Genomic DNA, 22,845 nt, shown 5'->3' on the forward strand with positions numbered 1-22,845 from the left:
GGAATAACCCCTTCCTCCCTTACGGTGCTTCTTGTTGGGTATTTGGTCGCAGCAAAGGGAAAAGCAACTAATTCATAGACCTTAAATTTGTAATCCCTCTGCCTCTACTTCCCTTTTAGCTGGGAATGCACCATCAGGCCAGAGTACCTCCATTCTTCATTGTAACCTAACAGCTTTTGAGCTCTGGCTTTGGCATTACCTGCAGGGCTTGCCAGAATGACATGCTTCTGCAGATGCTGGCAGCTCAACCATGCTCTGCAGGCTGCATCAGTCATTCCTTTACAGCTGATTTCCCAATCCTGTCCTCTCTGCATCTTTTCTATGAATCACCTCTGTTGATTTCACACACAGAGAGCTCGGCAATTAATGATCATTTACTGATGATTGATTATTTTATTATTAATTATGTGTACATGTGTTTGTCTGAGTGTGGTATGTGCATGTATGAGTGAAACTACATGTGGGATCCAGAAAAGGGCATCACATTTCCTGGAGGTGGAGTTACAGGTGAGTGTGTGTGTGTGTGTGTGTGTGTGTGTGTGTATGTGTGTGTGTATGTGTGTGTATATGTGTGTGTAAGAGAGAGAGAAACTTGATGAGGGTGCTGGAAACCAAATTCAGGTCCTCTGAAAGAGTAGTATGTATTCATAACCACTGAGCAATCATTCTAAAGTCATCTCTAGATTGATATCTTACCATGCATGTAATCATAAATAAGGAAAGTACATTGAAAACCAATGCCCCTTCTAGCTTTCCAAGGATATAGACAGAAACAGTAGTAAGTGGTCTATAAGGAGAGTTTCCTTTTCTGAGGATCATGAAGTCACCATGTACCTTGTTTTCTTGACTGTAAAATGGTATGTATGCATGTATGCATGTGTGTACATACATATGTATTTTGGGTATGTATGTGTGCTGGCTAGTCTTATGTCAACTTGACACAAGGTAGAGTTATCTGAAAGGAGGGAACCTCAATTGAGAATATGCCTCCATAAGCTCTATCTATAGGGCATTTTCTTAGTGATTCTTGGAGGAGGGCCCAGCCCGTTGTGGGTGGTGCTATCCCTGGGCTGATGATACTGGGTTCTATAAGAAAGCAGGTTGAGCAAGCCAGTAAGCAGCACCCTTCCATGGCCTCTGCATCAGCTCCTGCCTCCAGGTTTCTGCCTTGTTGAGTTCCTGTCTTGAGTTCCTTCAAGGATGAACAGCAATATGGAAGTGTAAGCCAAACAAACCCTTTCCTTCCCAACTTGAATTTTGGTCATGGTGTTTTGCCACAGCAATAGAAATTCTAACTAAGACAGTATGTACCCACTTATTTTCCCACCTAAATTTGTGGCATATCAAAAATTTTACAGCATGGCCCTTAGCTTTAGAATGTGAGCTAGCAGAGCAGGTTTTCCTCAGAGCAGTTCAAGTATCTGTCAACAGACCTCATTTGATATGCCTCATTGACCACAGGCTGCTGATGGAAGAATGAAAACACCAGGGAAAAGCCCAGGACACACTGAGTGTGTGCGCTGGTTGTTTGATTTTAATGTTATAAGCAGCTAGTAGCAAGATTGGCCAGATACAGAAGTATGAAGAGATTATGACAAGGTCTTCTGCCTTTCCCCAAAGAGAAGTTTTAACTCATCAGGAGAAGAAAAGGCTGGGGATGATGGAGGAGAAAATACCATGCAGATTTGCTGGAAGCAGTGTGTACTATCACACACACACACACACACACACACACACACACACACACACAATGTACACAAAAAACAGAAATGTTGAGAAAGGAGAGTGTGGCAGATGACCTCCCTGCATGCTCATAATCCCTCCCACAGAGACCACTGAAAACATGAATTTGTCTTTCGTGGTCCTGTTTTTCCTGTCTACGTGATGTGGATCATCAGTTTCTGTACCTGTAGCACTCAGAGTCCCTCAGATCTCTGGCTGCAGAGAGGGACACTCACCAACCACCTACACTTCATTTCCATAAGTTGTTCTCCAGTGAGGACTGAGATGGCATGGGCACTAAGGGGTGCCCTTTCCAGGAAGACAGATACTCTTCTGACTGGTGTCCTCAGTCTGAAGACTCCCCAAGGGCTAGGTAAACTCTGAAAAAGTTAGCAAGACCATTCCTGCCAGTTTCCCTCCTTCCTCTCTGTTTCACGCAGTTCAGTCTGCATCTGGGTTTATGGACTGCCTCTGCTCCCTGGCTGCACAACATGAGAGCCTCCCTAAGTACACACTGCACAGCTGATACCCTCTAGGGTTCGATCTCTGGGTGAGCTAAACAATATCCATCAAAGGATTTATTCACCAGTCATGTTTTACAAAATTACTCTATAGAGTTCAAGCAAATATTTTTAAAGCATGTTTTGGGAAGAGTTTTGATAAGCTTTTGAAGTTTGTGATTCACGGTTTTTGAGTAATTCCAAGAGAAACTGTGCTTGTATCCAATGAAGTAGCTTAGCCTCATATCACTTCCTAGCTGACCATGGACCAATCCACACATGGGTCTTTGGAACTTTGGATATTGCTCCTTTGGGTTGGATTCACAAAGGAGTGAAGCAGGGCCAGAAAATGGTTTCACAAACCCATAGAAAGTAGGTTTGAATGTGGTGAAGTGGGCATTCATTTGACTCTCAAATCCAGAGGAAATTCATGGAGCATAATTGCAGCTCAAAGATTTGTATATTGTTGCCACAAACACAAACTCTTTTACATAGATTTCCAGATTACAAGTGGCTACACAGTCATCAGGACCTATTTTGACCTTGGATTCCAGCAGTGACAGGTATAGAAAGATGTCTTGGGACTTTTAGAAGCTAAGTGACCCACACAAATAATAGACTACATTTACACCCAATTCATACTACTTTGTGAAAAAGTCTTTACTTTTCAAAATATCAGTCTCTGGCTGTCATTATAATCACAAAAGATTTTCTTTGGATTCATTTCAAATGTATCTTTTATGTATGAACAAAGAAGCCGAATCTTGCAAAAGGTCCCTGGCATATGAAGAGTAAGACTCATTTGTCCCTCTTGACTCATTATCTCAGGGAAAGGGTCATGCTACCTTTGACAAATACCCCCAGCCACCCATGACTATAACTGAAGCCACTGTGAACATGCATAAAGTCTATTCAGTCCAGAAAACCTTCACATGATAACTAAGTACATCAGCTGACCCACTGAGACTCAGAAATGAAGTGTCAAATCCTAATGTGAATACTTCTTTCCATCTTAGCAAATTTGTTGAGGATTGATTTCCACAGGACACACTGCTGAGATGAGTGGATTCTGGCTATGCTACACACCCCTAATAAAACCATTATATCTGAAAGAATTTATGAGGAGTGCGTATGATTTCCCTTTTGGGTATAGACAAGGTATCATTTTAAAATGAGAAATTGTTATTTATTACCATCCTTACAAATGCCTCACTATCTCTGCCTTTGACTTAGCTCTAACTTTTCTTGTTACAGGCAATGCCTTGTATCATTGATTTTGATTTTAATAAAGAGGTTTTTAAAGCTATAAATGTTCCTTAAAGCAGAGATCACATAAATTATGAATGTTGTAGTTTTATTATTTCATCCAAATGTTATTTAATTTCTTTCATGGTTTCTTTTCTGAGCTACAGAGTATGAAGAAATGTATTGTCTATTTTCTACTTATTGGAAGTTTTATTTCATTTTGTTCTGGTATGGGTGGACACTGAAAGCACTCTGAATGGCCTGAAGGTTTCTAAGTTTATGGAGGTTTTATTATGGTTGAAAACAGTGGTCATTTTCAGTAAGTGTGCACTTAAAAAAGAATGTCTAATTTGGGGTCATTCATAGTTCTCATAAATAGCAACCAGAACGAGGTGGTTGGTAGGGTGCAGACCCTTCATGTCTTAGAGGTATTGTCCTAAGACTAAGTTAATAGACTCTCCTGCACTGATTGTACAATAGTCATTTCCTACTTGTGAATATGTCACATTTTATTTCATGTTTAAGGGACACTTATAAGTAGATTCATATGCACGTATGAGTTTGGGGTATCCTTATGACGTAACATTTTCATCATGAGGATCTGCTCGTCTTCACCTGTGCAATGTTTCTCTTGCTATAGCTATTTAATCTGATGACCATGTAACTGTACCAGCATCCATTTGCTATTTGTTCACTTCTTTTACAACTCATTGGCATGAAAGCTGATTAGAAGAAGAGAAATGAGAAGATCTATTGCAGCAGAGTGTAAATGAATGGCCAAACATGTTCATTCTGGAGTGACACCCCTCAGCATTGTTTACTCCTGAGTTCCTCCCTCTAATAGACACATTTTAGGACTGCACTTGCAATCTTTTGGAGGCTGTCACCACCAGTTTCTCTGGCTGTGTTTTGAGTGTGGTAGTATGAGGAATGTGTCATTTTCAGGATGGGTCTCGTACTTCATGATATGACACTATCCTTTTTCCCTGTGGCATGGTATTCAATATGGTAGACGTTGTATGGTATCTTTTGTTGAGTTAGGTCACAGCAAAGGAGATCTCTTTAAAAGCTGCTTTAGATTTAAAAAGCCCAGGATCTTGGGTAACCACCATGAAAAGACAATCCCACTGCCCCCAAACATGCAGACTTACAACCCAGGAGCAGAAAGCTTAACAAGGGATCTAACCCCTGGGGTGGGCATCTTTCAGCATTTATTCATAAGTTCAGAGAACTAGGATCAAGTTGGCAAATTGAAAAGGTATCGGAGGATACATTGGGAAAGAGAGAAACTGAGTGGCAGCTCCCTTGAAGAATAAGCAAATGAGAAGGAGCCCTTTAAGAAAATCCCCTCTATTTAAAAAAGATGAATGCAACTCTGAGCTTGAAGAAAGCTGACGTAGAACGTTACCATATGTTGGCTGCTGTTGCCACTGGCATGCCACTAACTCTGTGAGATCTCTCTTCTAGGTTCTAGACCCCATCTCTAAAGATACCAAATAGTTTCTTTTAAATGGCATAAAGCATTTTAAAGTAAGTAGTTCAAAACTAACTTAAGAATATACCCACTCCCTACCAACCCCTTTGCTCACCTCTGCTGCTGTCCAGGGAAGTGTGAAGTCCATCATTGTTCCATCTACACAAACATTTCCCTTTATCAACTCTACACCAACTTGAAGCAAATGCCCAAAATACTATCTTTTGCTGTCTGGTGTCAGCATACCCACATGATGCAAAGAGTCATTTAAAACCCAACCTACCTCTTCAGCCATAAAAGCAAACATCAACTATGACCAGTCCATTTAAGTTCATTTTTCTGAAAAGGTTACTCTTACCATCCTGGAAGGAACAGTATCTGATAAAGCAACTGTGAAGTAGTGGTTTTTGGATGGACAGATGAATGACTGGATATGAGGTAGTGGATGGATAGGTGGAGGGAAGGAAGGATGGATGGATGGATGGAGAGATAGGACACAGAACCTCTGGCTCCATCTAAGACAACTCAACTACATCATTAAAATAAAAGTGTTAGGGCTGAAGAGATGGTTAATGGTTTAAGAGTACATACTACTATTGCAGGAGATCCAAGTTCTATTCCTAGAACCCAAGCCAGATGCTCACAGCCACCAATAATAGTTCCAGCTTCAGAGGATATGATGACTTCTTTTGGCCTTTGCATTCACAAATATATTTCCACACACAGACACACAGAGACATAATTTAAGTTTATTTTAATTTTTTAAAAAATACAAAGGGGGCTGGAGAGATGGCTCAGAGGTTAAGAGCACTGACTGTTCTTCCAGAGGTCCTGAGTTCAATTCCCAGCAACCACATGGTGGCTCACAACCATCTGTAATGAGATCTGGTGCCCTCTTCTGGCTTGCAGGAATACATGTGAGCAGAACACTGTAAACATAATAAATAAACAACATAATAAACAAATAAATATTAAAAAAAAAGAAAAAAAAAATACAAAGGGTAGTCTGTGGATTTTGGAGGGAACATTATCTCAAAATCCCCAATGCCAGCATAAAAAGTCTCCCTTTGAGTTGTTGGTCAGGAGAGCACCACAGACTTCCCCCAACCAGAAAAATATAGGCTATTGATGTTGCCCTTGGTTTCTTCCTAGAACTTGAAAGTAAGATGCTATTGTTGAAGACAAAACACACTTTGGACACAAGATTTAGATAACTCAAGCTGGAAGCCTCCTCCCTAAGGACTAGCTCTTACAGTATCTGAAACTGCTATGCAAGCTGCCAAGATTAAAAAAAAATAGTCGTCAATAATCTTACCCATATGTAAAGCTTGGGAATGACAACAATGACTAGCATGGTAAAATATACACTGAAATGCAATAGTGGTACTTCCATCTTGGGGTAACCAACAGCTGCCTAATTGTACTTAAGTCCCCCTCAATACAAAGGAATCCATGCCTAGTACTACAAACCTATCCAATTACCTGTGGCTGATGAGGTCATAGACTCTAGAGGAAAACCTACTACTGCTACTTTCCTAAACCAAAATACTTTCTAACTGCATTCTAAATACCTAATCCTTATACACACAAATAAATATAGCTCTCACCTCTCGTCAAAAAAAATTTTTTTCCCGAGGGGGCTGGAGAGATGGCTCAGTGGTTAAGAGCACTGGTTGCTCTTCCAGAAGTCCTGAGTTCAATTCTCAGCACCCACATGGTGGCTCACAACCATCTGTAATGAGATCTGGCATGCAGGCAGAACATTGTCTACATAATAAATAAATAAATCTAAAATTTTTTTTCCTTTTTGCAACAGTTGTGAAAAAAATTACAGAAATACAACAGTAGTCAAAATGCAGAGAACAACTGACTGTGAGATATCAACTGATACTTCTACAACACAGCCACAATACCGGAGGCTTAGAGAACACCATAGAAGAAGAAACAGAAAGATTGTAAGAGCCACAGGACTAGTCTGCTGAGAGATAGTGTCATGACACGGAATATGACAGGGAAGCTGCACCCACAAAATCTCAACAATATATTTGCTTAAACAAGACCAGCACAATGACGATTGTTGACATGCTAACTCGGGCGGGGGGGGGGGTTCTCACAAGGCTCCATTACTAGGTTAAAAACTATAGGTGATTGATGGCAGCTGAGAGAGAGAGAGAGAGAGAGAGAGAGAGAGAGAGAGAGAGAGAGAGAGAGAGACAGAGAGAGAGACAGAGAGAGAGACAGAGAGACAGAGAGAGAGAGAGAGAGAGAGAGACAGAGAGAGAGAGAGAGAGAGAGATTCAGTTTTCTCCAGAGACAAGACCTTCAAAGAATTACACATTTCCAAGTGGTCATCCCTGCACACATACGTATAAACAACACTAGCTATACTCAGTAGGTTGCATTTATATACATACATATATAACAACAATTATTGAAGAAAAGATTATGAATTTGAGAGGAAATGAGGGAGTACAGGAGAAATTGTAGTGGGGGAAGATGTGGGGATGATGTTAATACAGTGTTCATGTATGAACTTCTCAGGAAATCTAGACAAAACATTTTAAGAAGTTGCCTTTCGTGATGTCTCAGTTCTTTCTTGTGGTTTTAATCTATTAGTCACTGCTTTGACTTGGGTGTGGTTTGTATCACACAGTTTTCATTTGCTGGAGGCTTGGTGCCAGTGTGGTGATGGGAGAGCTAAAGGAATCTTTAAGAAATGGGTATGAGGCCTGTGGGGGCACCCTCAGATGGGACACACTCTTCCTGAAAGAATGCTTTTTCACTCTCACTCGAAGTTTCTTGAGAACAGTAATGATTAGAGACCCTGGCTCTTCCCTTGAATCATACATGGCTCCTACCCTTAGAGGCTTGCTTTCTACCCCATGCCATATTATAACATGGATAAAATGTTTTTGTCAGGTAGCATTATGTCTTGGGACTTTCAGCCCCCCAATAATGAGCCAAACTCAACTCTTCTATTCATAACCTAATCAAATTCAGACATTTTGTTAGAATAACCCCAAATGACTAAGACATTCACCAATAGCCAAAGCTGATCCTAAGTACTGAGGAGGAAGAACACATAGATTATCATATCCTAGAGGCAGAATCAAAGGCTTTCTCCTCCAGCAATCATAGTCTAATGCTACAGTGCAGGCTTGTCCAGCAAGTTCTATGAGATGATGGTCATTTGTGTAATTACCAAAGAAGCTATAGGGAAAGTACTTGTCCGCCAGAAACCCCTCCTTCCATAATCCACCTTGTGCGATTTTCCACATGAAACTAAGCTTATTATTTCCACACTGCAACCCAACATGCCCAACTGAGATCATTAGCACAGGCGCTGGCAGAGGATGGCCTGGCAAAAGCCATGGGACCAGGAAGTTCTCTTGGCTGTATCTGGCATGCCGAGGTGTTCTCCCCCATGAGGAATTTCCATGAAAATATTACATAACCTCCTATGGGACCTTGGTGGCTGGGACAGGTTCTAAGAAAATGCAGAATAGGTGAGCACACGGCTGTAGGTTAAGAATAATAGCTTAGCAAGAAGGATTCTGAGGGCTTATGGTGTGGGGACTCAAGGCAGCCAACAGACTTGCTTGCTTTCACCTCTAAGGCACTTGGCACAGTTGGAGGGGAGTTCAGGGTCCTTAGTGGTATCGACAGAATTGCTTCTAAGGTTTTCTGTCCTCACTCTCATTGTTCCCTAAAGAGTTAAAGGGTGGTCGCTCTCCTACGAAGTGTTCTTCCTCCTCTGAATCTATTCCTACAGCTGCTCAACTCCACCTCCCGACAAAGAAAAGGCAGCTTGGTGACTAGCTGAACTTCATCCTTGTTGCCTACCCTCGTGACTGAAGTGAGTGCCCATCACCCCAAGTGGCTCCTAAGCATCTTCTAGTTAAAGATCAGTTGGTACAATTCAAATCTCAACTCTTCTCTTCCTTCAGGCAGAAGCAAATGGTCCAAATGTGTGCTCAGGAGTCAAATTTGGGGAACTGTTATGAAATCACAGTTGAAGACCCATATCTAACAATATGTGTTTCTAGCATGCCACTGAGGAGCTTGTCCTCCCTAAGGTGCAAGTCTTTCAAGTTGCTTGTCGGAGAGCCTATAAGTTAGACACCAGATATCTTGGGTGCAAGGTATCACCCACTTGCAGAGGGGCTGAGGATTAAAAAATGTCTCCCCATGTTGGTAAAACTGTCCTCTGAAACACAGTCTTAGGGACTGCAACTCTGACTGCCCTCACTTATGCTAGCTCCTGCTACCTTCCACCTCTCTAACCTGGCTACTGGCTAGTTGCTGCACTACACACACACACACACACACACACACACACACACACACACACACACACACACACACACACATTAATCCCGTGTCTCACTGTCAGAGTGCAAGCTCACCAGATAAACCTCCAAATACTTTGACTGACAGCACATTTCGAAAGGCAAATGCTGGGAGCACAGTAAGCAGGTCTGACTCCTCCCCTGCCTTCAGTGGGTTGCAAGTGCCCTGGGAAGGCCTTGCACTTTGGGTATGTCACAGGCTCATGAGCTGACCAACCAAGAGCTCACTACTCTGTTTGCCTGAGATTCTATCTTTGTTTCTGTGCCTGGTAGACACTAAAATGTTGCATTTCTTGTTTGGATCTTCCTCTGGATTGTGAGGATAAAAGGATATTTACTCATCACCTACCATGCTACCAGATGTCCAGTAGTCCCATTTTGTGATCTCACAACCACCCTCTCAGGCTGGATAAGTCTTTCCCATTTCATGTGTAACGAAGCTGGCTTAAGATCCTTGCTCAAAAATCATGTATGTGTAGGTTCATATCCCCTCATACACCAACTCTCATATGGTTTCTTGCAAGAACTGGTCAAGCATACCTTGACATAGGACTGAATCTCACATCTCAGTGAACTCATCACAAACTGGAAAGATCATGGCTAAAGTGCACTGAGTCCACTTCATCTAGCTCTTAGCCCAGCTCAGCATACCAACACACTGCAGAATATCAATAATTTCCTCTCATGGACAGGATGTTAACTGGGAAGGCAGCTCAATGCTACTGTTCAGTACTCAGAAACATGACTATAGCACACTGCACCAGCCCCTTAAGGCTCACATTCAAAACCAGTGTCTACTGAATGTTACTGCTTTTCCCCCATGGTAATGTTAAAAGGATGAACACTTGAGAACCTTCTGCTTGCTCAGAGCTAGATGATGAGTCTTATGGATGCCAAAAGAATTAGTTGGAATAGAAATCAAGAGGGCCCCAGGAATCCCTTCAGCAAAGCAAGGATTATGGGATACATGAGGGAAATAAGGGGGGCATCAAACTCTAGATGGGGGGTCAGGGAATTTAGGATCAAGTGCTAGCAATAGAATGTGTATACAGATAGGATCAAATGACAGAGTTAAAGAGAAGCCAAGGGTCACTACTACAAATTTCCTCTGATTGCCTCAGCTAAAGGGAATGGCTGGCTGATCAAAGCAAGAAGATGGCCACTCTGTCTTCTGGATATTATACTGCACAAACTAGATTCTACTCAGTAAATATGTGCTTGATTTCATTGGGATTCTGTCTTCATTTTATAAATGACAATGAAGAAATTTGTATACATATTAAAATGAATGGCCAGAATGGGTCCATGGACCTCAGTGGTTGGGCCTAGGGGCACCCTACCCTCAGCTACTACAGACTGTCACTTCATGAACTGAGACAAGATTTTCCACCTGGTGAGGTTCCATGAGACTTGAATGGGAAAAATCTGATAAAGCACTCATTGGTGAAGTTGGTTAAGACCAATCCTTGGCAAGTAAGTATAGGTCATCTCCCTCTGCAGTGGCATTCCTAGCAGATGCCCTAGAGATATGCCTGGAGAGGGTATGAGAACACGGGGGAAAGGCAGCGGAAGGAGAGGGTTAGGTGGACACAATGATGTGGTGAGGTGGTCCAGAGAAAGCAGAGGAAGATTGCCTGGGTTCCAGTCTCAGCCCTGCTCCGTGGAACTTTATCCTTCCAGAGGAGGTACAGTAAGTAAGAGATGAGAAGAGATGGGGTAGGTGGATAGAAATGTGAATGGAATTACCTGTTGCTTATCCAGCAAGTTGATCTATGGCAACTGGTTGGATGAATAGATACATACATACATACATACATACATACATACATACATACATACACACATAGTTCCATAGAGATAGGAAAACATCTATTCTACAGTCATGGAGTGAGGCGTATTTAAAATCAGCTGTCTGGTTATGTTGATCCAGAAGTGTTCATGAGCTGATGTGAAAGTCACAGGTACACACATAGAAACCACTCAGTGCCCTTTCCAGTCCAGGAATTTACTGTACTTAAAGCTGAATATGAATTTTCCATGGACCCTGTGAGCCAAAGAACGTCTTTATCCCAGTTCTACAGCAAGAAGAGACATAAGTGAACAGTCTTGCCTAAAGTCTTGTGTGGCAATCACGAAGTCTGCCATTTCTATACAAGAGAAAGATCAGCTGTGCCACTGAGCTTGAGACCAGTCCAATCATGAATAGGTAGGTTTTTCTCCTCCCCTTTACAGTTCAGGGTTGAAATTTCAAAAGGAAAGAAGGAAATGGAAAGGGAATGGAAGGAATAGAGCTGGGCAGCTAGGTCTGCTCTATAACCCAAGGGATTTTAACTTGTTGTGCCTGGTTTTCTTCATTTTTGAATGGAGGATATCTCTCACGCCTCATAATAAAATCCATGGATTTAATGAGGTAGTAAATGCAAAGCTGGCCATCATGGGTCCAGGACTGGGTAGCTCTGTCTCTGCTTTCTTCTAGGATCTTAACTAGGAGACTCCATTGAGGATGTAGGTGATCTTAGGGTATTTTTTAAAGTAATATTAGAAATATATTTTATTTTTAAAAAGAAAGTTGTAGATATTCAAGTCACACAATATCTATCAATCCTTAATGTGCACATCCTGATGAAATAATTGTTGTAGAATAATTACCTCCTTCTTTCTCTCTTTCTCTTCTCTCTCTCTCTCTCTCTCTCTCTCTCTCTCTCTCTCTCTCTCTCTCTCTCTCTCTCTCTCTCTCTCCACAGATCTCCAGTGCAGATTGCAGTACTTGGTAGGGCTTGTCTTTCTGCCCTGTTTGTCAGCCACTGAGGGTTGGTTCTAGTTATCAATACCATAACCTGAAAATTCAGCAAAACGAAGGAATAAATGAGAAATCACAAACTGAACCCTTGATGTGGTTCAATCTTGGTGAATCAGATTCATGGATATTTCAACAGTTCTAGAAGTAAGAACTATACTGTCATCACATGTAACCCTCAACCACAGGCCACCTCTGGGTGACTCAGGCCTTCTGCAGGGTTGTGACTGCTGCCCTTGGGCAGGCTCTTTGCTCAATGAAAGGGTGAGCTCAAAGCCCTCAGCTCAAAATACCATTGGACGGCAGAAAGTACCAGTTGCTTTCAGCTGCTTTCTAAATCTGGCCCTGGACTTCTCTGGTTTCACTTAGGGACCCAGTGGTGTCCCAGCACACACTTAATACTCACTGTGCTGTGGGATACCAAAGATGAACGTGTGGGCAACCTCACCGGAGCCAATGTAACGGCAGTGGTGCCCAGCAGAGGTCACAACAGCACCCTCAGCAAACGCTAGAGTCACTCAGCAATTACAATCTTATTTTGAAATGATCATTCTTTAGAAACATCTCCATGGACACAATTTAGCCTTGAGAAAGTCAAACAAATGTCACTGGTGATGGAATTGGTACTGGAAAAACCACGATAGGGTTTGCTCTGGACAGACTGTTAAAGAGAAACCTCAGGGTGAGATCTGATCCTCGCTCAGTGGCAGCAGGCAAGAACTTGCTTTGGTAATGAATACAGATGATTTCTCAGCAAGAATTTCTGCATATCACATGATTACGCTCCTGATAAAGAGACCGAGTGTTCTGGGCAAATTAAAGAAGTCAACTCTATCTGTAGAAGCAAGAGCTGATAAAGCCTTTCTGGAAAAGCTTAGCAGCTAAGGTCACCCAAGTTCAATGTCATGTGTTACCTTGGCATTTGGAAAAATTCAAAGGTGCTCAGCCGAGCTGCAAATTCCTCCTAGCCCCATTGCTCTAGTTTTAACAGCCCCAGCCAGATAATTCTCCTGAGCAAAATGACCAGACAGTGCTCCTGCTTACCCTTTCTAGTCCGCAAAATTCTCCACACAATTCAAAAGCATCTTTGAGGACCATGGTTGCTCCAGCCTCCTGCCTGCCCTCTTTAATTCCCCACCCTGCTCCCTTCAGTCTCTAAGCCTCATGCCGACTCCTTCAACTCCTGCTGGTGTTTTCTTTTTCTAGGGCACGCCACATGGTTTGGGGTGTTATTTGATATCCCACTCCTCTGGACTGTGTTTACACTTTCTAATGACCTGCTGTTGGATCCATCTGTATGGTTTCAGGTTGTATTGGTTTGGATGAGAATGGCCCCCAGAGGGTCGGTCATGTGTTTGAATGCTTGGTCCCCAGTTGGTGGAACAGTTTGGGGAGGATTAAGAGGTGTGGTCTTGGTGGAGGAAGTGTGTCACTGGATGTTGGCTTTGGGATCTCAAAAGACTCACACCATTTTCAGTATTTTCTCTGTCTCCCTCTTGAGGATCAAGATGTGAGCTCTCAGCTTCCTTTGCTCTGCCGTCATGAACTCCAGCCCCCTGAAACCACAAGCCCCAATAAACACTTTCTTTTTGACATACTCTTGGTCTTGGTGTTCTATTGTCACAGCAGTAGAAAAGAACCTAAGACACAGGTATCATGTCTTTGCTCATCCCTGCAACTCTAGGATGATAACCTCTTCTTTACCAATGGGATGAACCAGTAATAATTAAAATAGCCCCATGTATCAAGTTTTAAATCTACATATTGCTTTACCTGGACATTTCATTACTAACAAAATATTGTTTTTAAATAGTCCCAAATGCAAAAACATGGCCAGAAAGAAAAAAAAACATAGTTTATTGTAACATTATTTATAAAAAAAAAAAAATAGAAACCACTGAAATAACTACCCATGGAGGAAATTGTGAAACAAATTGTGTTAACTTAATCTACAAAATAATGTGTAACCACTGAGGAGATGTGGGAGGACCCGAAGTGGCTACAGCTAAGCCACAGATATGGTATGATCCCTCAGTGTTTGTCAAAACACGGTGCATCTGCAGCCATGCAGGTGTGTGTATGCATACCGTGAAGACAGGGAGAGAAAGGCACAAATGAGTTAACGGGCTTGCTCTTTGCATAAAGAATAGGGAGAAGGCAATGGAAGCTTCTGTTTATGACTCATAATTCTGTGCTATCTGACTCCTTTACAATGAAATGTATTCTAGTACTGCTTATGTGCAGGAATGTAAGTTTTAAGTAATGAAAGGCCATTAAAGGGTGTATACACCTCTTATAGGCCAACAGCTGGCGAATGCTGTAGTTTTTAGTGAAACTGATCACTGAGCATGACTTGTGGTGAATATTGCAACAACCCAGGCTGTGAACATTTCCTGGTATTTGGTGCTATGCCTTGCTCTTTCTAGCCTATTCATCCTCCTCTGCTTCCCTCTCTAGAGAATTTCTAAGCATTTTCCATATGACATGTGACTGAGCACCATACAAGCTGATTTATTTCTGTAATTGCTCTGTCATGTCTCAATGGCCAGAGGAATTTTATTTAACTTCATCTAATGTCTCATGATATATATGTATATATGTGTGAATGTGAGTATGTGTATGTATGTGTGTGTGTATGCTTAAAATGTATAGAGACATATATTAGAAACAAAGGTACTGTCTTGATCACCTTGAGTACCCAGGATTGCTATAAATAATAATTTCTCTATGCTAAATAAAAAAAAAATCCTTGAATTAAAATGTAAGTTGAATTACATGTTTTGTATTCCTTTCCTCCCTTTAAAGCAACTAATGAGAAGTTAGATACACAAAGTGGACCCTTCAGAATGTTACCAGAATTCGGGCCACAACCATGACATGGAGAGCCAAAGCAGCCCCGACCTCTGTGGCCATCCCAGCTCCACCCCTCCGGAAATGTGATCTGGGGGACTCACCACACTGATTCCGTCGTTGAGCAGGGCCTCCCCAAAGATCATCATGTAAAGCTGCTCATTCACACGCGCCTCCTCAAACACAGCCAGCACCGCCACAGGGTCCACGGCCGAGATCAGGCTACCAAACAGCAGATTCTGCAACAGGTTGATGTCACCAAGGCCGAAGGCCTTGATCTGGCAGATGAAGTAGAGGGAGAGACCAATGCCAAAGGCATTGATCAGGGCCCCCAGACCTGCCCACCACAGGATGGAGCCGATGTTCTCAAAGAAGGGCCGTGTGGGCATGAAGTAGCCGCTCTCGAGGACGATGGGTGGAAGAAGATATAGGAAGTAAATGCTCGAATCCATGACTGGAGGCGATTTGTGATGGGTGCCGAAGATGATGCTACCCACCAGCGCACCCACGATGATGAGGAGGCAGCTCTCTGGCATGAGGTGGGGTAGCTTGTGGTAAAGGTGGAAACCTGGGAACAGAGAAGACAGGACATTCATCTTTGCCAATGAACCGGGCTAGGTCTAGAGGCAGGAGGGTGGCACCTTCAAGCCGGGGCATCCCATCTGCTGCAGGAACTTGGCGGTTTCACATAAGATCAAAGATTATCAGTAGCACAAGTCACAGCTTACAAGCTCCCTCCTTCCCTGCTTCCTGATTGTTGTAAGGGTCCCAGAGGGCACACAAGGGAAAAGGAGAGGAGTGGGTGAAAAGTGTGCACTCATGCAAAACCCAGTGCATAGCTCAGGCACAGTGTGACTGGCCCCCAGATCTCTTCTTGTCCTATACTTATTCCACATCACAGGAGTAAAACTTCTTTATATTGTCTCCCCTTCTTAACTAATAATGTTGCCAGCTGGACCCATGGAAGAAGGCAATAGAGCCACAGTCCCATGTATGACCCTGGTCACTTTTGCCAATCATGGAGTCAACCCAGATTTCCTCAGGCACTATTCTCATTATCTGTCCCTAAAGTCCATCCCTTCCTCTCCTGAATTTCTACATTCAGGGCCTTTATTTAGGTCCTGACATTTCTCATGCTATTGGTTGCATAGCTCTCTTTAACTCTTCTATAGTTTGGATCTTTTTTTTTTTTTTTTTTTTTTTTGGTTTTTCGAGACAGGGTTTCTCTGTGTAGCTTTGTGCCTTTCCTGGGACTCACTTGGTAGTACAGGCTGGCCTCGAACTCACAGAGATCCGCCTGGCTCTGCCTCCCGAGTGCTGGGATTAAAGGCGTGCGCCACCACCGCCTGGCCTATAGTTTGGATCTTAAACGTCCCTCCAAAATCTATTCATCTACTCATGTCTAAGGACGTGCTACAGGTAGACATTTACTGACAACACCTTTGCACCTGTAAAGTCCCAAGAGCTGTGCTTCCTGGCGTAAGGCATGCCCAAGATCAAGCCAGTCAACATTCTAGCATCAGTGGGTGAGGGACACACCAGACCCGCTCCTAGCTGAGGAGCTATCAAGAGTCAATGGCTGCTAGGAGAGGGAGAGTCGGTTTTCTCTAGGGGTGTGGGCCCTGGTGGACTGGCTCCAGTTGGTGGTCCCAGACCTATGCACTAGTTGGACTCCATGGATTATAAAAAAAGGAAAAAAAATTTAAAAAGTACATGAAGTTGGGAAGCAGTCTTGGGAGTATCTGGGAAGAGTTGGAAGAGGTGAGTGGGGAGGTGAATATGATCAAAATGCTATACATTCATGCAAGAAATACTAAAAGAATAAATAAAATGGGGAAAATCATAATTATCAATTCTGATGTCACTTTGTGTAAATGTGTCCTACAAAGGGGAAGAAGCATGTTTAGGGATATTTCAGAAACTGTAATAAATTCTGCTCTGATCCTAAGCCAAAATGCATTTACGATTTATTTCATATATAGAATTCATGTTAACACCTCAAAAGGCAATTTTAAAGTCAGGCATCCAAACACAACACAATTCAAAGCTGGAGGAATTTGACGTGTTTAGGGATGATAGTATAAAAATATTGCAAGTCTTTGTTTTCTATACTAAATCACTGCATTTCTGTAAGACCAGAAACCTCCCATCAGAAACTTTCGTGTGTAAGGCACAGCACTGTGCGTCATCGACTACAGCTGTCTCCAGTAAGAACCAAGCATCCCAGGCAGCGTTCCCTAAGTGAGCAGCTGTGCACACACTGTGTGCTCAAAACCAAGGCTGCGTGGAAGCCTTGTGGTGCAACACAGTCAAGCACAGACAAAAACACCCTGACCTCATTACGCATTTGATTTTTGGATTGATTGTTGGCTGGTTTTCAGAAATCTTCTTGGTTATTGTTGTTGCTAAATTTTTCATAACCCTACATTCTACCGTACGACCATGGGTGAGGTTGCAAGCCACGGTTTAAGAAGCTGTGTTCTCCAGCCCTGGGTATCTTATCGTGTCAGTTCCACCTAAGATGTGGAAGGCACTCAGAGCACTGTACGGATTTTAAACTAACAACGTTTAAGCACTCTTCTGTCAAGAACAGTGTACTACTGAATTTAAAGAGGTAGAAAGCCAAAGATAGGAATTATACTGCATCTCCTACTGTTAGCAAAATTTTAACAGTAAGACACGAATAAATGAGAAGACAGAAATAGTATGACACATGAGACTTCAGTAAAATGTGCATGAAGTAGTCTATAAAGACAAAGACATCAGAACTCAGTGGATCATTATGGGGCTCCTCAATCAACACCTGCTTCCCCAAGTGCATCCATCCTTCAATAAAGCCAATCAAAATCCTTTGCAAGCAGGTCCCTTTCCGGGCTTGTTGCTCTGTTTTCCCTGCTTACAACGTCCTTTTCCTTTGTCTTTAGGCCCTGCTCAGAATTTGAGGCTAAGCCTTTCCGAATCGCCACCAGAGGAATTAATATGTCTTCCTCAAAAATTAATGTCTTATTAAAACAATTTATCTCTACAACGCTTGTTTAGTAACAGTGATCCTTATCTCCCACTTTTGTGCATGACTTATCTGTACTAGTTGTAAATTCCCCCAAAATTAAGTAGATGATTTACATCATTATATTGCTTAGCAATTTACATCATTACATTGCTTAACAAATATTAACAGCTAAATCTGTATAACAGCTGGGTCTAAAAGTGTACAAATGAATGAATGAATGAATGAGTGATGAATGAATGAATGAATGGGCTAAATGGTCATCAGAGATGCTTTTCATATGGAAGGAAACTGGGTGCCTTGGAAAATAGCTAAGATGTGGATAGTTACATAATAGAATAAGGAACATTTTAGGTTGAGAGGAGCGTCAAGACTGGGGGAAAAAAGGTAGGAATGATCCTAGCAGACACTTGAGACATTTTGCTGCCTCATTGAGAGATGTCACCTGGCTTAAACAAGGTGTGAATTGGGAAGAGTAAAAGCTGGAAGATGGTTTTGTGTCATATAACAGAGAGCTTGACTTTTAAATTAACTGAGATAGATTTCTTTCCAGAGGCTATGGGGAACCAGAGAATATCTCTTAGGAGTGTTTTATATTTATGAAAAGAAGATATGGGTTTCCCTCAGCACTATTTTGAACTGATCTACTGTATATACATATATATATGTGTGTGTGTGTGTGTGTGTGTGTGTGTATGTATGTACGTGTATATGTATATGTGTGTGCATGTACACACATATATGTATATACACATATATGTACATATAATATACATATATGCATGTATATATGCAGGTTGATACAGTTGAGCATAACTATCCCCAAGAGATGTCACTCATACTCCCAGTTAGACTTCACTAGTGTCAAGACCAGTTCAAGGCCTTCTAAAGCATGGATTCTCAGTTTTCTAATCACAACTTTTTTGACCTCCTTATTTTCATCTCCACCTTCCTTATCTTTGTCTTTCAGTTAGTGTTTATTTTAATCAAACTTAACTTCTAAACTATGCCATGAAAGTTGAAGAGCCAGTGGGTTTTCTCGGGACCTGTGTTCTGCCATTCTGGTTCTGTTTCCTTGAACTGAGGTTCTTAAAACGGATCTACCTGCCTTCAGGTAAAATGGGCCTGCAGAGCTGTGGCACCAACAGGCCACATGCTTGTCACACTGCAATAGGGAGGACTTAATGCATTTTACACTTTAAATCATTTGTCCCCTTTCATGAAGGACAGCAGAATCCCAAAGTCAGTCACTTTAAACTTCTACAATCCCAGTGCTTGAAAAGGAAATGGAAAGAAACACTAAAGTCCTGGGAAATGGGAGACAACCTTCAATGCTAGTCTTCCCAGTGGGTCCAGGAATGGTTCCCACAACATTCCAAGAAGTTTGATGGAATGAAATGATAACTCACAAAGCCAGAAGTGTCTTGAATTACCTTTGTTCTATAGTATCTGTGTGTTATAGTTCATAGTTAGGTATTTAAAAGGAATGGAGGGCATTTTGATATTTTCCCATCCAAGTGCCTACCAGGGAGTTCTAGGTTCACCTCTTATCCTTGTTAAACTACATCCCTTAAGGCCCAAACCATTTGTTTCCTGGTACTACATGTGTATTCCACAAATGTGCCTGAATGAATGAGAAATAATACGTGATGGTGATAATAAGGCTTAAAATTATGTTATTATTCAGAACCTATAATCTGAATACTCATAGGCATTCCTTAAATGTTAAAGTTTAGAAACCACCATAGTTACCATCATCTTTCCTATTATTACTATTTATCTCTCAGTAAATAAGCCATCATATTATACAGAATGTCAGGCACAATATTGGGCACATAACATGCATTTAATAAACACACCTCTTTTCTTTTCAGTTCCCAAATGCTTATGGAGTACAGACTTATCTAGATTCCTGAAGACTAGCAATTATAAAATCATTTTTGAATAAGTATGTTCTGACTGATAATCTCTGACAGTAATTTTCCTTTCTGAAATTGTACTGAATTACATCATCATGAAAATCACTAACATTTAGCTGAGAGTCCCTTGAACAAAAGTGTCCCCCCATAGTCTCCTCACTATTTCCTGATAGTGAATTCTGAGCACGTGCAATACATCTAAATAACAATCAACACCTTATGCAAACATTAAAAAAAAGATAAATTGGACCCTCCTCTGCTTCTAGGTGTCTATCGGTAGATAAAGGGGCCAGCTGGTCAGCAAAAGGTCTGTGTTCTAAGTACCCAGACAACTTCAGCTGTTGCTAACCAGAGGGAGGAAAGCTGTGGGAGAAGGATAAATGGAGGCAAATAATACTCTCCATTGTTTACAAGTGGCACAAAAGTATCATGGGAAACAACTTTGAAAATTCTCATTATTCATCTGGCTAAATGAAAGTTCCTAGACCCTGCTCTGGCCTGAGCACAGTATTCATTTATAGAGCCAGTTTTCCTCAAATACTCCTTTAAAATGATGTATGCTTTGTGTAAGCTAACCATTTAGCAAATCGCAAGAGATTTCTCCCAACCAACCCTTTCTATTCCATTTTAACACTTCCACAGCTTAAAATACAAAGCTGCTTTAAAGAGGTACCTGAGTACACCTGAGGCCCCCAGCCCACAGGAAGGAAGGAGTTATTACATAGACAAGAGCCCATAAATATTCACTACAGACTACACATGGCTCAATCTACATTTCGAAGCTGTCATATATATGTATATATATATATGCATATATGTATGTATATGAAAATGAAAATGTTTAAGATTCTACATCAATAAGACAATCTGTGCACTCAAATTATCTACTGTTCATCATAGAGGAGGCAAAGGCAATATTATATGCAGTAACTGAGAAAAATTGTATGGATTTTCTACATTGGAATAAGCTGTTTTCAGGAGAGAAGGGGTGGCAGATTGGTCGTGGAATGTGAACCACTGCTGTGGCTTCTGGATGAAGAGCACCTGACTTGAATTCAGTCCATTTGCTTCGGCTCACTTCCGTTTATAAAGGAAAGCAGAGGTGGCCAGCAGCCCCATTTGAGCTAGGAGGAAAGCTATACTTTACCAAAAGGTATTGTCTCACATACCCCACCCCACATTGCTGGGGTGTGAGAGTTACCTGTGGTTATTTTCTCCTGCCACTTCAAAATAAACCTGGGTCTCTTAGAAGGAATAAATAACTAAAGTTATTGACAAATTACAGTTCATGGCTAGGAACAAAGGCAGATCATTTTATAAAAAGAAATATTATTCAGTCTCTGGCGTTTCCCAAGCCCTCAACACTTTACATTTTATATTTTTTTAAAACATAGAGCATGAAATTTTTTTTACATGACAGATAAGTCACATGGTTGTGTTCTTGAATTACAAAGTCCAAACAATGAAGGGTGTAGAAGTATGCATTTAAATTTCAACACAATCCTGAAGCATTAAAAAGCCATGACTTTCTCTTGATTTCAGGGAATATAATTTTAATGCACCACAAGTAACAGTTAATATCTACTTAATCCATGGTCTATTTATAAGAGAGTTTCATATGTGATACTTCAGGTAAGACACAATCCCCCCTTAAATATATATTGAGGACTTACCGATCTTTGCAAGAGATGCAAGCAATATCCAGAGGGTGACCTCATAGGGAATTTGAACATAGTCGTAATCCAGTTCAAACACAGATATCCTTTCATCAGGGTCTGAGCTGGAAGCAGCAAACCGAGCATCAGGTGCCTGTTGGGCAGTGGAATTTGAGGATTCGTTCACATACGATGATGCTTCCGAACATGCAAGGACCATCAGCCGTAGCAACCAGCTCCAAGAACCAAAAGCCGTATGCACTGCCAGACCCATGCCTGTGGGTCTCTTACTATATACACCTGGGGGCTGATGTGTGCCATACAACTGAGGCAGGGCAGGTTTCCAGCCGCATTACCCGGATGAGAGGTAATATATGTGCAATCCAGAAGTCATTCCCAAACGAGTCCAGTTTGATGATTCTGCAGGTACATGCTTTCAAATCTTCTTAATATCTGTCAATTCAGGCAGCTCATCTTCTTGATGAAATAAACGTACGCTTCCAACGGGATCTACCTGCAGGACCTTCACCCGATTGTGAATTGAAGAGAAATCTACGAAGAGAAATCCTTCTTCATTCAAAGCTGTTTCCTCACTCACTGAACACCGGCTTCATCTTGTGAGTGTAAATTGGAAAGGATACTCATTCCGTGAATCACTGAAGTCCTTTAATAAGGAAGGGAATCCTTCCTGCCCTATTGGATCCTAGGAAGGAGTCACCTGTATTGTACCTGATCCTCCACACCTCCCGCTTCTGTCTCATCTGTTTTGAACCGGTCAAAGCTGCAGGTAGCTCTTGATCCACACTTAATTATTTGCTTTGATTTGATTTTTTGTGATGAAATGCTTGCTCTGAAGATCCTTGGCAGGCTACGCTACTGACACCTAGTGGGCACCTGCAGCATGGCACCCTTTGCGAGTTGGTAAAGACAAGTTGCTGACCTTGGAGTTAGCTAGCATCCAAACCAAGGTGCTTTCCAGGATGAAGAGCTGTTAATAAGTATGCCAAACCATGAGGAGAAAAATAGGACTGTTCTGGAAGACCTATCAGACGGTCTTCATAGACAAGGGAGGTGGAAGCAAGGCAAGGACCAGGAAGATAATGAATGCTGAATTTCTTGGCCAATAATGTATGGAAGAAACAAGGCTCCCAGTCTCTACAAACTTCACAGACAGTTTCTACAAAAGCAAGAAACAAAATAGGAAGTTGGGTGAGTGTATCAGAAAACCCAGTTGAGAAAATGTTCTAGAATGCCCAAACCTGCAGTTAACCGTTTCGTTATTGTGGTCTGTCTGTACAAAAGAAGTGTCTGCATAGACTGTCTGTAG

At 41.8% G+C, this 22,845-nt stretch overlaps 1 protein-coding gene across 1 annotated transcript in view; it reads right to left on the bottom strand.

The window, feature by feature from the left end:
- Slc9a4 (solute carrier family 9 member A4) overlaps positions 1-21,792 on the bottom strand; it is a 53,966-nt gene extending 32,174 nt beyond the window's left edge. The window contains exons 1-2 of the mRNA XM_059243971.1: positions 21,537-21,792; positions 15,042-15,505 (exon numbers count right to left, since the gene is read on the bottom strand). Coding sequence (XP_059099954.1) covers positions 15,042-15,505; positions 21,537-21,792 — 720 coding nt within the window. The remainder of the gene's footprint in view (positions 1-15,041; positions 15,506-21,536) is intronic.
- Positions 21,793-22,845: the final 1,053 nt, after the last annotated feature.

This window comes from Peromyscus eremicus, chromosome 16_21, assembly GCF_949786415.1.
Source record: "Peromyscus eremicus chromosome 16_21, PerEre_H2_v1, whole genome shotgun sequence".
In the NCBI taxonomy this organism is placed as follows: Eukaryota; Metazoa; Chordata; class Mammalia; order Rodentia; family Cricetidae; genus Peromyscus; species Peromyscus eremicus.